Below are 15560 nucleotides of genomic sequence, written 5' to 3'. Positions count from 1 at the left end.
AGACGATCGGCATCAGCGGAAACTACATGGTCTACCAAGATATGACTAATCGATATGTGAAATGTGAAGGAATTTTGATAGTTTTCAAGATAATAAGCAGAAACCATTTCCAAATTTAAGGCCCCCTTGACCTTTGAACGTTGTGATCCGAAGATCAATGGGGGTCATTTAGTACATATGACTAATCTTTATGTAAAATATGAAGACTTTGTGATATATTATTTTCAAGATAATGAGCAGAAACCATTCTGACATTTAAGGCCCCTGTGACCTTTGAACTTTTGACCCCAAAATCAATAGGTGTCATTTACTGTTTTTGACAAATCAATGTGAAATATGAAGACTTTTAATAAATGGACTTTAAGATAATGACCGTAAAAACCTTTTTGACATTTAAGGCCCCTGTGACCTTGACCTAGTGACCCCAGAATCATAGGGGTCATTCACTAGTTATGAGCCATCAGTATGTGAAATATGAAAACTTTGTGATAAACAGTTTTAAAGATAATCAGCGGAAACCATGTGGTCTACCGACGGACAGACCGACCGTCATTAGCAAAACAATATACCCCTTCTTCTTCGAATGAGGTGGGGCATAATAAACAACAAACTCCTCACAGCGGTAACGTCACACTTTGCTACTTTAAGCACTGTCACCACTGAAACTCACGTGACAATAGTTGTACCATGTGACAGTGATAATATCTTTCGTTATGTTTACACAATAATTTTATACGTATATTTTTTACATTCTTGTACAATAAGCATAGCAATTTAATGAAAGAAACTAAAATTATATAAAGTATTCTATTATAAAATTAAAAGTGAAAAAATATACATGTATTGCCTCTGACGTGGTGGCAGTGGTTTCCGTACGGATCAGGGGAAGTAACCGCTGCGGGGAGTTTAGATAATGAAACGATATAAAGTAAACTCTTTTGTAACATGAACCAATTACTTTAATTGATAAACTCTCTTCATTTTTTAATGTTGAACAAAACGTTTTAATTGTATAGAGTTATTGCACGTTATAATACACGTCTGTATTTAATATAATTTTGAAAATGTAAATGGCATGATGCATATCTAAAAGACACATTTATGAATATATTTGATAAGACACGTGTCTATAGGAATGAACAGTAATGTAATATTTTGTGAAAAATTAATAAAAAAATATGCAAAATAATGTATATTGTTATTTTAAATATATAAAGATAGTATAAAAATGTAATGAAATGAAATGATATGCAAATCAATTTTGCACATGAGAGTATCAATAGTCAATGCGGCAATTCTAAGCCACATTTGCTGAACAGTTGCCACAAAAGAAACAAACACACAAACAAACAAACAGGCACTGTATGCATTCTCCCATTTCCTAATAAATTCTTTGAACAAATGGGTCAATATGTGCCCAATGTGCATCACAATGTTTTAAATATAATTTACTTTATGCCTGATGGTATCCGTGTTAGAGGGTATAAACATTAATATTAACATGTAAATTTCATGATTTCTTATATCTTAGCAAAACTGTTTCTGGTTACTTAAGCACATAATATCAAACTCAGAATTCATTTTCAATTTTCACATTTTGTTTGGTGTTTTAAAAACAAGATCTGGGACGTTCAAACCGCTAAGTATATCATCATCGTCATCATCAGCAACTGATAAATAAGTGTTAGCTCTATTCGTTGTTTCATCAACAAACGCTGACTGTCCAAAAATTTCATCATAAAAGTAATCATCCTCCGTGCCACGTCGCTGCATAGATCTTTGTCGGCCATCTTGTCCGCCATCTTGGTCTCCAATTGAGAAAAGTTCTCGCTCTTGTCTCGGGGGATCCGAGATATTGACGAAGGTTGCATCATCTTGTGTAAGAGGTCCTCGACTCGATGTTGAAGATAATCGTCTGCGCCGTCCAGGGAGACAGCTTTTACATCGTTGGCAGGGTATAATTCTGGTCAATTATAAAGAAAATAAAATGCAAATTCGTTTTTGTGAACGTGTTATTTAAGTAAAGGATATATGAATGACAAGGTTACAAAACTGTGCTTGTAAAACCAATTACAATAAATTATTTACTTACATTTGAAATCAATACGTTTGACACTACGAGTTTTTAAAACAAACATCAAAAACAACACTGTACAACTAAACCAAATTGTTATCTTAATTCTTTTAATTACAATAGTCAGTTATCAAATCGGTGTTTGATATTAACTTTAGCAGGTAAATCGATATAAAAATTCTCCAGAAAATTGAAAAAATATTAGAGAAAATCGGTAAATTTGTAGATCACAAAATATTTTAGAATACCCTTTCTTTTTAAGAACATATGTTATGAAACCTCCGGCAATGGCGAGGCAAATGACAATGAAAACGATTTCCAACACAAGATCCGTGTTGATGTGCAAACCTAAAAAATGAAAATGTAGATGTACAATTGAAATTATTTATTTTGTCGTCTTATGAGAAATATAAACCGGTAAATTAATAATTGACACGAATACTCTAATCAACAAAAGAGATACAAAAAATATTTTAAGATGATTATTACTCAACAAAAATGAAATTAAATAAATGTAAATAGTGTTTGATAACATCAATTTTCACGCGCACCACTTAATTTTTTTAACTAAATTGAAGGTTTTGTATTTAGATTGACACAAGTTTTAAATACCAAGGTTTTTGATTAGATTTACCTCCTAAACCTGGATTTTGAGTCGACGTCTTATTAGCAGACGGCATTGTTGAAGATTCATCCGAATATGAGATGAAAGGCATTGTGCTTGGTGCAAAATCATTTGATGTTGGTGAACGCATTTTTGAAGTAGACAAAGATGTTTGTGACGTCATTGGTGCGTTTGAAAGTTTTGGAGAAGTAGAAATCAGCGATGAATTTTATTTTGAAGACACTGACGTCGTTGAAAAATGTATTGGTATTGAGGTTGAATAAGATGACGATACGGAGGTGGAAGTTACTGTTGACACTAAATAAGGTGTTGAACTTTGTAGCGATTTTGAAGCTGTGGATATAACTGATCTTGTTGATGTAGTACTGTTTAACTTGTGCGTAATGTGTGGCGTCAGATTTTCGGTACTTTGTTTCCTGGGCGAATCTTTTTCAGTAGTATGTGGTTCCACATCTGTGAAACATTTAGATGTATTATAAATGTATTATAGTTTATACGTATCGTACATTATGGTCGTGGATAAACTATTAAACAACGTTACTGTATTTATCAGGCTATATAGGTAAATAAATGATTACAAGTTAGTCATATTAAACACGTGTGTACTAAAGTCAAAATAAGGCCTATTCTTTTCTTATATGAACATCGGAACTGGGTGGATTCTCTCTTGCAACATCACGTTTCCAAGATAAATATCGATACCATTACGAACAAATTGTCATATATGGAAATGTCCGTTCCTTAAAGTAAAAAGGCAAGATTACTGGTAATGACGTGTTTCTTTCAGTTCGTAAAAATAAACAATTTTGATAATACATGTATTTTTTTTTCAAATAAAAGACTCTGAACAACAAAAAACAACAACTTTGAAGTAGTCTAAGAATAAACAATAACAAAAGCATCAACAACAAAACAATCATATTTGATATCTAATTGTGATATTTAGTCACTACTGTATCATTAAAGCAAACGACATACAGTTCAGTTATCGTCCGGTTATAGATAGGTACTCTGGTATCAGCTGAAGATATCTCTAGTTTCAAACACCGTACATGTCAAAAATCATCTTCAAGTTCAGAAAAACACGTCACGAGATCTCGATAAAGTTTAAACAACTTTAAATAATAGAATTATGATAATGTAATATTAAAATTTTAAATAAAATGAACAAAAATACAAGGAAATTAGTATGATTGAAAAAATTAAATAACTTACTGTTTGTCGATGATAATCCAATATTTAGTATGACACAAACAACCGAGATACCGCCCCCTAATTTAATCATACTCTCTACATGAATTAAGCGGGTGCCCTTTATACACTGAATCTTATCACCTACCATAAAACAATCAAAGTATTTAAATCCAATTTAAAATTAACATGTTAAGATCCGTCTTTCATTTAATGATCAGAGGTGAAGTTGCCTGGACTATTGTTAAACTAAAACAAGTTTATAAAGTATTTCAAAGGGTGTTATCTAATCACGTTTATTATTGAATTTTATCATTTTAACAGTTCAATGTTTACCTGGTTTAAGGATGATGTAAATGTTAATACATGATGGTAATATACATACAACTAAGATATCAACAAGTAACTGGAATAAAATAATAGCATTTCGGTTTCAGTTTTAATTAAAGATCCTGTATGATGTAATTAAGGTTGTTACCACACTTTTAAAAGTGCAATTATATAATTATATGTATACAATTATGATTCTAAAACAATTTTCAAACATCGAAGAATATGTAAACTATGTACTGCAAATATTTGTCCACATTATATGTAATCATTAAAATATATATACATTCATTTCTTATTAAAACATTTAACTTAGACTTCATAGAAAATAAATTTCTAATTATCCCCCTTTATTAACATGAAATGTAAATTCGGTAATATCTTTACAAATAATGCTTTTTCAATGTTTTTGGAACTAACAATATTGATAAATTGTCATTTGAGCATTTTATTTATGATATAAAACCATACAAATTGAGTTGCAGGATCTTTAAATAAAGGAATGAAATATGCAACTGGTGATAACAAATTATTGAGCAAAAAATAACAGTTATCAAAGAAACACCAGAAACAACAACAGAAAGAACAACAGAAACAACAACAACAGAAACAACACTAGAAATGAGCAAAGACAGAACCACTACGATGCAATTGATAACAACAACACAAGTTGAAGAAACGAAACCTCCAATAGAAACCATACAGACAACAAAAATTGTTAAACCGAGCATCATTACTGAAAAGGAAGGGCTACTCGAAATAACCACCCAAGAAGATATCCGAACAAGTGAGAAAATTATAGATGTACATACACAGAAACAAACACCAGGTACTATAGAAACCACTTCCAGAACAACGTCGGATGAAATTATAACAACTTTAAAACCTACTGCAGAAGTAAAAGATGAAACCAAGGCTGTCGATAACATAACAGTAACAACAGAAACACCAAAAGTGACAACAAATATATTTGACATAATTTATTACCTTAATGAAACATATGAAACAACAGAATCAGGAACAACAGAAGTCACTGAACTACCAACTAATGCGTCAGAGGTTACTTATACACAGACAATACTAAAGGCTGTAACAACAACACCAAAGGAAGATGCAAATCAAACATCGACTACATCTCCGTCGACTGAATCCGTAAGCAAGGAATCATCGACTGTTTCTGAAATATTGCCTGTTGAGACAACAATTGAAAAAGAAATTTCATTTACAACACAGACTGATAAAACTACAAGTATTGAAGTTACAACACTTCAATCGGCGCAGAAAGTGACAGACGAAATTATACAAGTAACTTCCGATATAACAACAGACAAGCCAAAGGAAACTATTACTGGGTCAAAAGCAGAAGAAATATTTATTGAAACGACAACTGTACATGTAGACAGCATCAGTAGTCGTATAACAGAACCTGCTAACATTACAATAACAGAATCGCCTCTAACAGTGGATCACAACGTGTCGACTTCAACCACTGCCAAAATGCAAGAAAGTACTATTCAGATCAAAACAGAAATCGCAACTGAATTTTCGAATGCAACTTTGCCTTCATCCGTGACGACCTCTCAAGAAACGGAGATAACAACAAGTTCAGAAATTGTTGACGAAACAAAACAACCAACTGTCACAACGATCCCCGCTGATGATGTCACTTCAACAGTGATACCAGAAGACACAGGATTTGTCACCACGCAACAATCGTCAGAAGCTCTTAAAATTCTTGTTAATGAAACAATAGGCGAACAGGGAATTACAGAGCCTGCGCCAATCTTAAATGTATCTTCAATATCTGATATACTAACAACAAGGGCAATTGCAACTGAGAGTGAACCATCTTCCACAACTAGCATCACACTTATAGAAACTACAAAAGTTGAGGTAGTTAAAGATTCAGTAACGGAGAGATATAACAAAACTGTGGGACCTGATTCTACACTCGACAAGAAAGATATGCAAACTTCACCAGAAACAATACATGCTCAGTTAACTACTGTAGCTGCACCGGTTACAAATGCAACAACAATTATGGACACCGCTAAGCTAGAAGAAGTAAATGAAACGTCAAGTAAAGGCCTAGAGTTGACGACTGACGCAACTGAGTCTTCGGATGTGGTCGAACATATAACAAAGAGTTTAACCGGCGTTAGTGAAATTGTTCCCCTTAGCACTACAGACACATACGGTTACAATACTTCTGATGTGTATTACGATTACGAAACAACTACTTCAAGCGAAGTATCAGTAGAACCTTCAACTGAATTACCTGTGGAGTTAGTATCCACACAAGCAACAAAAGTATCTGTTGTGCAAGAATCAAGTACACAAGGTGTAACTGAACAAACTGCACGCGAAGTAACCACTCCGATTTCAAAGACCTCTTCGGCAGAAACTGTTGGTACTACCACATCAAAATCTGAAATTACACAAGAAAAAACACAAATACCTACAAGTACAGAGGGAATAAAAGTAACCACGCCACCAACAACACAAATAGCCCAGAGTGATACATCTGTTGTTTCCGAAGTAGAGATTACTACCCAACAGCAATCAGTGACAAGTCTTCTTCCTAACGTAACTACACGTACTCCAGATGAAGTGACAATAACATTTTCTATTGTAGCTTCATATAAATCAACCGATGAAATAAATGCAACAACACAATCTACCGATGCTTCCACACTACATATTCAAATAGCAACGACCAAAGACGCACAGTCGGTTGAAAAAACAACGGAAATACCCGTTACAGTTAAAACTTCATCTAAGATTCCCGCAACAGAACAAGTTGAAGCAGTTACATCATCAATTGGCAACGATACAGCACCAGCAGATGTAACAACACAAGTTGTTCATACCGAGAGCCTTGCTATAGAGAAAATATCAAAGCCTGTCAGTGAAGTATCACCTACTGTTACAGTGACCACCGGAAATGGATCTGCTACAGATGATGTAATTAGTACAACTATTTCAACAGCTTCTGTAATAAATGAAACTGAATCGTTTTCATCTGTACCATCGTCTAATGAAACAACATCGCCATCTACAACTGAAGTTGTACCGAGCCACACATCGGCAGAAACTGTTCCAGATCTTATTGAACCTGCACAGACTACCACAGAAAGACAAGCAGATTCTCCTTCTCGGTTAATAAACACCACAGATACAAGTTTATTAACGACAAAACAAGTATTTAATGACTCTACAGCCAGTGTTTTAGATATGGAATCAACAACCATCAGTGATTCTGTGCAAGAGACGTCACCCGCTGATATGATAAGCGAAACATTCGCAACAGAAACACCGGTAAATGTTACAGATACGATCTATGCTGACAACATGACAACAGTTAATATGCAAGATACGTCAGAGACAAGAAATGCAACCGATATATTTAATACAACAACAACGACGGCGACAACAACAACAACGACAACAACAACAGCAAAAACCAGCTGAGGAAGCATTCCTTGATGAATATGAAGAAGCTGCATTCAATACATCGTATGTTCCGAATGCTATAAATATAACCGAAGAAACATCAGTTATTTCGACATCAAATAATACGAAACAAGGTAAAACAACGATCACAATTTCTATAGCAACAACACTTTCATCTTTAGAGACCGGAAATGTGACAGAAACTGCAACTTTTACAACAAGTGATGTTGTGAACAATGTTACCGAACTCTTAAATGATACGAAATCGACAAATGTAAACAAAACAAGCGAAACAGATATAACTACGAGCTCGTCTGTCATTACAGAGTCTGTGATGGAAACTGCTTCTGTCGCCATTGACAATGTTACAGTCCTACCTACATCAGTATCATCTATTCCAATAAAACAAAATGTTACACAAACTGATTCAACATTAAACGATACAACTGAGTCTGAAGCAGCAAATACAACAGAAGAAGCCCAACAGCAACCACTTGTGACAAAATCTTTACAGACAGATACAGTAACAGAATATATCACAACCACAGTTGCGCATGAAGGAAATGTAACAATGAAAGTTGTCCAGCCTCAAAATAAAACTTTGCTTTCTAACGATAACGTCACCTCAGTTGTCCACTCGGGAAAATCGGCTGTTCTAAATACAACTAAGGCTTCCACGATGACAACACAGTCCCAAGTCATAGTCGAATCAACCACACTTTCTGGCTACAATACGTCGGATTATTACGATGTGTACAACGACACTGACTATTACTACATCACAACTGAAAGACCGAGTGTAACAACCAATGCTCCAGATATAACTGTCGATGCACCTGTAGCAAACGTTACTGATTTGAGTGCACCAAATGTTACTAATGATGTAAAAGCTACGACAAGCGGTGTGAGGACAGATACAAATGATACTGTAACTGCTTCAGCAACAACAGATGTAGTCTCAACTCGAGAGGGTCATTCAGTTACAACACTATCAAGTCATGTAACAAGTGAAAGTCAGACTTCAACGGAAAGAGAAACGCAGTTTCCCGAATACGAGACGGATTTTTCAACTAGTGCAACGTCATCAGCGCCATAATGATCAGGTTTATATCGAGACAACGCTATATCAAAATTGTGTTGATATGATACAGGGACAAACGTGCTCATTATAATTGAAATGATGGAAATTGATGCCATAAAGGAAGCTTCGAAGCAGTTAATCGTGCTAGTGAAATCCGTGCGAGCAGAAATGTCTCGTTTTTGTATTTACTGAACAACATATAATGTTTGATTGTGAATTAAGTAATATGTTGTGTTGATTTTAATCTCAAGAAAAAAGGGTACTATATTGAAGCTAAAGAAAAAGCAAAACTACACAAAGACATACCCTTATACATGTGTGTGTAGTCTAAATGTGTCTGAAACATTTGCTCCTGGACTCTTTAATATTTTTGCTCAGTAGCCTATATGATAACCTTTTTGTGCATGTGTATTTCCAACAATGTGAGAAAAAAGAAGCAAGCGGAGAAAAAAAAGACTTTGGCATTAATATCATTTGACCACTTTACTGTAAATAATTCTACGTAAAACAAGCAGGAAAAATTTTACACATAAAAATGTTTTAAACATTCTTAAAAGGAAAAAAAAGTTTGTATGTTTAAATATTGCCCTTTTTTGTTGCTTAATCTCATTAAGCAGGCATTTGGGTATACTAAAGGTTAAATCTTTTTTTACGAAATATGCAATATATCACAGGTGAAGACGTGTAACCGAACAAAATTTACCATTGCTAAGACGTGTATGTATCATGTTCATGTTCTCTGAGGCGATAAATGATTTACTTGATAGACATTTGATCAAAAAATGTTCGAAAATTCCCTATGTAGTTAACCCTCTTACCGTATCAGTTCAAAATTCAGGTAAAAAACGTCTTATACTTGACCTGAGAGAGGTTAACAAGCACCTGTGGAAGCAAAGTGTTAAATATGAAGATATAAAAATTGCTCTTTCCTTAATTAAAAAAAGGGTGTTTTATGATAAAATTTGATTTAACAAGTGCATATCATTTTGTTCAAATATTTGACCCGCATACAGAGTATTTGGGTTTTAGTTGGAAAGACCAAGATGACAATGTCATATATTATAAGTTTTTAGTACTTCCTTTTGGTTTATCGTCTGCCTGTTATTTGTTCACGAAATTGTGTAGGCCTCTGATAAATAAGTGGCATGGAGAGGGATTGCTTGTTACAATGTTTTTAGATGATGGATTAGGGTGCGCGTATTCATTTGATAATACTGTGAGGTTAAGTCATATTATAAAAACAGATTTACTTAATTCGGGTTTCGTACCTAATGCTACCAAATGTATATGGGAACCTGTACAGATATAAGAGTATCTTGGGTGTGATTTGAATACAATCAATGGTACTATTTCCATTCCCGATCGTAGATTGTTAAAAGCACAAGAAACTATTGATTTTTTGATTGGCCTTATTGACAAGAAGTTTAAAGTTCCAGTAAGAAAAGTTGCTAGTGCAGTTGGTCAGTTTATTTCTATGACGACAGTCATTGGGCATATATCTCAAATTATGACTAGATATTTAACTTTAGATGTATTAAATACACGGTATTGGGATGAGCGCATTTCACTCAGTGCAGAGAGTTATGAACAGCTTTTATTCTGGAAAGGTTACTTGTCGTGTATAGACAAGAAAGATCTTGAACGATCTCATATCTGTACAAAAGTAGTGTATTCTGATGCAAGTGACACAGCTTACGCTGGGTATGAGGTTAATACCTTAAATGGGGTATCCCATGGCGTCTGGTCAGAAACAGAACGCACCAAATCTTCCACTTGGAGGGAATTGGTTGCTGTCTACAGAGTATTGTTGGCTCTAGGACATTTCCTTAAAAGTCAATGTGTTAAGTGGTTTACTGATAATCAAGGGGTTAAGGCTATTGTTTTAAAGGGTTCTATGAAGCAAGAACTGCAAGAAATTGCTTATGCAATTTTTCAGTATTGCATGAAGAATGCTATTTCCTTAGAAGTAGAGTGGGTCCCCAGAACACAAAATGAAAAGGCAGATTTTTTATCGAGGTTGTCTGATTTTGATGACTGGGGAATTTCGTTTGATATATTACAAATGATAACTGATCGTTTCGGTCAATTAGATGTTGATTGGTTTGCGTCATATTACAATGCTAAACTGACTAAGTTTTATTCAAGATTTTGAAACCCAGATTGTTTTGGGATCGACGCCTTTTTGGAAAGCTGGGAAGGGCAGTTTGGGTTATTTGTACCTCCTATATCTGTTATTCATAGAGTAATTATGAAATTGGCTTGTGACCACGCACATGGAGTATCTTCCTTGTTGGAAGTCCGCCATAGTTTGGCCGTTTATATGCCCGAATGGGTGTTTCATAAAAGAAGTTGTAGATTGGTTTGATTCACCTTCGGAAAGACATTTAAATATTAAGTGTAGAAATGGAAAAGGTATCTTTTAAAATTTAGAATGTTAGCTTTAAAATAACAGTTTACTCAAGGGAAACAATTAAGTTTGTATTTTCATTAAATAATAACCGGATGGTCTCCCTTGCAAAAGATAAATACGGTATCGCACATTGCACTATTGCTTTATACGGCGGTTCGCTTTTAATATTGCTTGTCACACGAACATATTGCTGTAAAGCATTTTTGTTACATAAAAATTACAACTATAACAAACGATAATAATAACAATGCAACAATTTGATCTTGCGCTGATTTATATTATTGTCATTTTTCTTTTTACATTTATTTCTCCAGATATACGCTGAGGATATTGAAGAACTGCCCAATGTTTTGGTGGAAAAAGTGGACTTGCTCTCGGACCTGTTGCGTAATTCAAGAGCACGAGGAACGGACAAAAAGTATACTGGTGCATTTTTACGTTTTCAAAAATGGGCTCTGTGTAATGGGTTTGGGAGTAGGGATACTTTGCCTGCTAAAATACTGACAGCTGCAATTTATCTAGCATCTCTTGTTCAGACTGTAAATTCGCCAAGCCCCATCGTTTCAGCTTTTTATTCTATTAAATGGTTTCACGATATGTATGGATTAATTTCGCCTACAGAATCAAAATTGGTTTTAAATGTTCTTGAAGCTAGTAAACGACTTCTGTCAAAGCCAGTTAAAAGGAAAGAACCTATTAATGTAGAAATTATTAATAGTATTTATGACAGATTGTATGTAGAGTATAATATAAAAAGTCAACGAATTATCTGCGCTATTTTGATTGCATACGCAGGTTTTTTAAGAAGTTCTGAACTTTTAAAAATTCGTGTTAGAGACATAGTGTTTAATTCTACTTATATGTCTGTTTTCATTGAAAGTAGCAAGACAGATAAATACAGAGATGGGGCTTGGGTATTGATTGCAAAAACGGGTACAAAGTTATGCCCAGTTGCAAATGTTCAGAAATTAATATTGTGGGGAGAATTTCTGGATGATTATTTTCTATTCTGTAATATAAGTGCAACAAAAACTGGATACAGAAGAAGGAAAATAAATAAGCCAATGTCGTATTCTAATCTACGAGTTATTTTTATTGAAGTGTTAAAACCTCATGTTGATAATGTTAGTAATTATAATTATTGTTTGCATTCACTTCGTTCAGGAGCAGCGAGTGCTGCAGCAAATAAAGGTATTAAAGACAGGATTTTTAAGAGACACGGACGTTGGGTTAGTGAAGGTGCTAAGGATATGTACATTAAAGACAGCGTTCATGAGCGTCTGTCAGTGTCTTTAAATCTCGGCTTGTGAATTTGAATTATGTTATAGACAATTTGTACACTTCCATTAATTCGTTGTGTTGTTAATAATTTTCATTTAATATGCATTTTGAAATATAAGTTGGTCCACAATATATAATTAATACATGCCCGTTCTTTTTGGTTCATCTGACTGTCTAGACGCTTACTAAAATACAGAATTTGTATTGCAACTAGTTGTTGTTTTATATTAAAACAGTTTTAGGTATAGTCATACTCTTATGTAAGGGAAGGAATGGTATAAAGGAAATGTAATTTTCTTTGTTTGAGAGTAGCGAATAAGAAGAAAATTAATTTCCCTGAATGTATTGAGTGACCGCTAGGTGTCGCTATTCGTATAATTTTGCACGTGCAAAATTATCGATTCAATAGTCATTCAGCTTTGGACAGTCAGACTGACCTGTACACTTATTTTAAATTTTAGCAAGGTTTTCATATATTGTGGACCAACATTATGTATAAATGATATTTTCAAGTTTTTCATATAGATGTGACGTAATCTTATAAAGTAATATTGCTGGTATTTCATTTAAGTATATTTATCAGAAATAATGATATTATAAATGATTATGTGTTTTGTAAAATTGTTAAACACATAATAGTCAAGTTTTACTGCATTATTATACAATAATAATAATTTACACACCTCCTCTATTGTTTGTGACAGGTCTATATTTTTCGGATAGACCTGTTTAAACAAAAGAAAGTCCGTTATGAGGTCTATCTTTTGCACGTGCACAGGTCTGTTCTAGTCAAACAGACCCGGTCATGAAAAACACGTGAAAAAATAGACCTGCCTATGCGCAGACAAAGAAAACGTCAATGCAATTAAAAACTGAAATAAAATGTAAATGATTGTCATAATGTTCCTGTCTCACACAATCTGGATAAATTGTTTAAACAAGATAGTGTTTATTGAATGTACTTAGCAATTATTCAAGCATCCCTATATTAAATACATAAAATGGATATCATATCAAAATTAGGACACATTTAACATTTATTTATTTGCGTCATTTTTCAAAGTAAGTTCTTCTGTCATTAAGTTCACAATATAACAAAAAAATGGACGCTTCAAGTTCATTTCTATGAAACTATAGCAGTTGTATCATAGTTTGGAGACCTTTCTGTTGAAAATGTGTCAGGGTTAAATCGTATACTAAACTTGCACAGTGCGTTAACTGGAGTGCGGGTATTAGTTACCCGCACTACAGAGCATGCCCATTGATTGGCTCATTTTTGCTGGGGTTTACATATTGTGACGGCAGAGAAAGGGAAAGCGACAGAAATGTCATATTCAGATGTTCATTCATTGGTTCATTTTTGCCGGGGTTTCATATTGTGACAACAGGGAACGTGCTTTTATGTTTGACTATGATACAAAAGAGAAAGAACACCAAAACACTCGGCAATCTGATTAATACTCGGGGGCTACGCCCCCTCGTACAAATCAGATAGCCTCGTGTTTCGGTGCTCTTTCTATTACTAATCACATCATACTTATTACGATTTAAAATCATCTAATCCATAACATCTTGTTAACGTTCTAGAAATTCATGGTACATAAAAATTGTACCAAAAATTCATATAAAAAATAAACCAAAATATGTCCGTTTCACAACTTTGCATTAGAAATCGCAGCTACCCACAGTTAATAGCAAAGTCCCTGGTAGCATTCCCTACGGCGGGATCAATCAGATTGTTAAATTCCCGTCAATCCCTGCCCCCATTTCTTTGAGTTAGGCTTGATCCTGTTTTTTCTATTTAACCGGAGAAAAATCAAAACTGATTTCTTCTGAAAACCTTCGAAGCCAGGACTTAGTTAAAAGAATTTTGTATTCAATTTGATATACACCAAAACTTGCTTATAGTGACATGCATATACAAGTGCTTAAAGTGGATTGGTCTACAATGGGCACATCTTCCATTAGTATTTCAAATATCGATAGAAACGATAGAAATGTATTATTCAGATATCATTAGAAAATTCTTGGAAAAGAAATGTTAATAAAGTTATAAGTGATTTAGTATAAAAAAATTTATGATGAACGATCATATTTTATTCTAGAACACTTTAAAATCTGCTATCTAAAATACAGTTTCAGTTCAAGTATCTCACACTTGCCAACAATGTACATATGTCTTTCGTGGTCTGCTGGGTATCCGACATTGCCCCCCCCCCCCTCGGAAGTATGCCCCTTTTATGCAGTGGAGGTCATTTGCCCCCCTCATATCTTTGGGGGCAGACAATTGCCCCCCCCCACTCCCTGTTTTAAAAATGTTAAAATACTTAATTGTTGAATTGTTTGCTACCAAAATTCATCGCCAATTGTTGAAATTTCATTGTGCTTAAATACACAAAAACTCTCTCGCAAATTTGTGAAAATCAAATTAGCATTAACTATAATGTTTCCATTGACATACAAAAAATCTATACACGAGATGACATCTGACAATTGACAAAAATCTGGAAACAAAGTAATCACAACAAAATTACAAGAGAATTGCAGACTCGGTTCGATTGAGTCTGTACATGAGGGATAATGAATAAGTGCAACATCCCTCACGCCCCCTAGCACCGGCTTGAGCGGTACTCAATTCTCAAGTCGACACAGCAAAAAAGGGGCAAACGTCCGAGGGGGCAACCGTCCGGGGGCAAATGTCCTAGAATCTGCGATGTCTGATACGAAATACTATCAACATAATTATTCATTAATAACATACCTTCCATTACAAACCTATTCATTTTATTATTGACAAATTGCACATGTAGCTTTTTTATTATTATTTTAAAGGGAAAAAGCAAAGTTAAATGCAAAATATACATGTATATTGTATTTAAGCAGACCGTTGATAAAAGCTTACCTGTATATGCGCTGTGTTAAAAATAATGTTTGTGCATTCGGATCAGCCATTGCTCAAACCAATAAAGTTTTACGGTGTGTAAGTTGGATATCGGCCTCGTACATCGATCTTTCTGTTTAGGGAAGACCTGGTCACGAATTTCATGAAACACCTCGAGCGCTACGCGCTCTCGGTGTCACATGAATTTCGTGACCAGGTCTTTCCTAAACAGAA

At 34.3% G+C, this 15560-nt stretch overlaps 2 protein-coding genes across 2 annotated transcripts; one reads left to right on the top strand and one right to left on the bottom strand.

The window, feature by feature from the left end:
- Positions 1-741: 741 nt before the first annotated feature.
- On the bottom strand, positions 742-4274 carry LOC132736040 (uncharacterized). Its single transcript, XM_060723091.1, has 4 exons — positions 3915-4274; positions 2709-3152; positions 2323-2422; positions 742-1963 (listed from the first exon to the last, which is right to left on the bottom strand). The coding sequence occupies exons 2-4, from the start codon at positions 2860-2862 to the stop codon at positions 1591-1593; spliced, it is 627 nt and encodes a 208-aa protein (XP_060579074.1). The 5' UTR covers positions 2863-3152; positions 3915-4274; the 3' UTR covers positions 742-1590.
- Positions 4275-4765: 491 nt separating this feature from the next.
- LOC132736038 (mucin-5AC-like) lies at positions 4766-7696 on the top strand. The gene has a single exon (XM_060723089.1). The coding sequence runs from the start codon at positions 4842-4844 to the stop codon at positions 7689-7691; it is 2850 nt and encodes a 949-aa protein (XP_060579072.1). The 5' UTR covers positions 4766-4841; the 3' UTR covers positions 7692-7696.
- Positions 7697-15560: the final 7864 nt, after the last annotated feature.

Source organism: Ruditapes philippinarum, unplaced genomic scaffold, assembly GCF_026571515.1.
Source record: "Ruditapes philippinarum isolate M1 unplaced genomic scaffold, ASM2657151v2 ctg2221_1_1_1_1, whole genome shotgun sequence".
NCBI lineage: Eukaryota > Metazoa > Mollusca > Bivalvia > Venerida > Veneridae > Ruditapes > Ruditapes philippinarum.
Note: the sequence above shows the minus strand (reverse complement) of the source record. Positions and strands in the feature narration are given on the sequence as shown.

Bases quoted from the DNA above. Each gene is read 5' to 3' on its own strand.
- LOC132736040 (XM_060723091.1), bottom strand. From the start codon at position 2,862: ATGACGTCACAAACATCTTTGTCTACTTCAAAAATGCGTTCACCAACA. The intron at 2,423-2,708 runs GTAAATCTAATC...TTCATTTTTTAG, and splicing joins TCAAAATCCAGGTTTAGGAG to GTTTGCACATCAACACGGAT. The intron at 1,964-2,322 runs GTATTCTAAAAT...ATAATTGACCAG, and splicing joins TATGTTCTTAAAAAGAAAGG to AATTATACCCTGCCAACGAT.
- LOC132736038 (XM_060723089.1), top strand. From the start codon at position 4,842: ATGAGCAAAGACAGAACCACTACGATGCAATTGATAACAACAACACAA.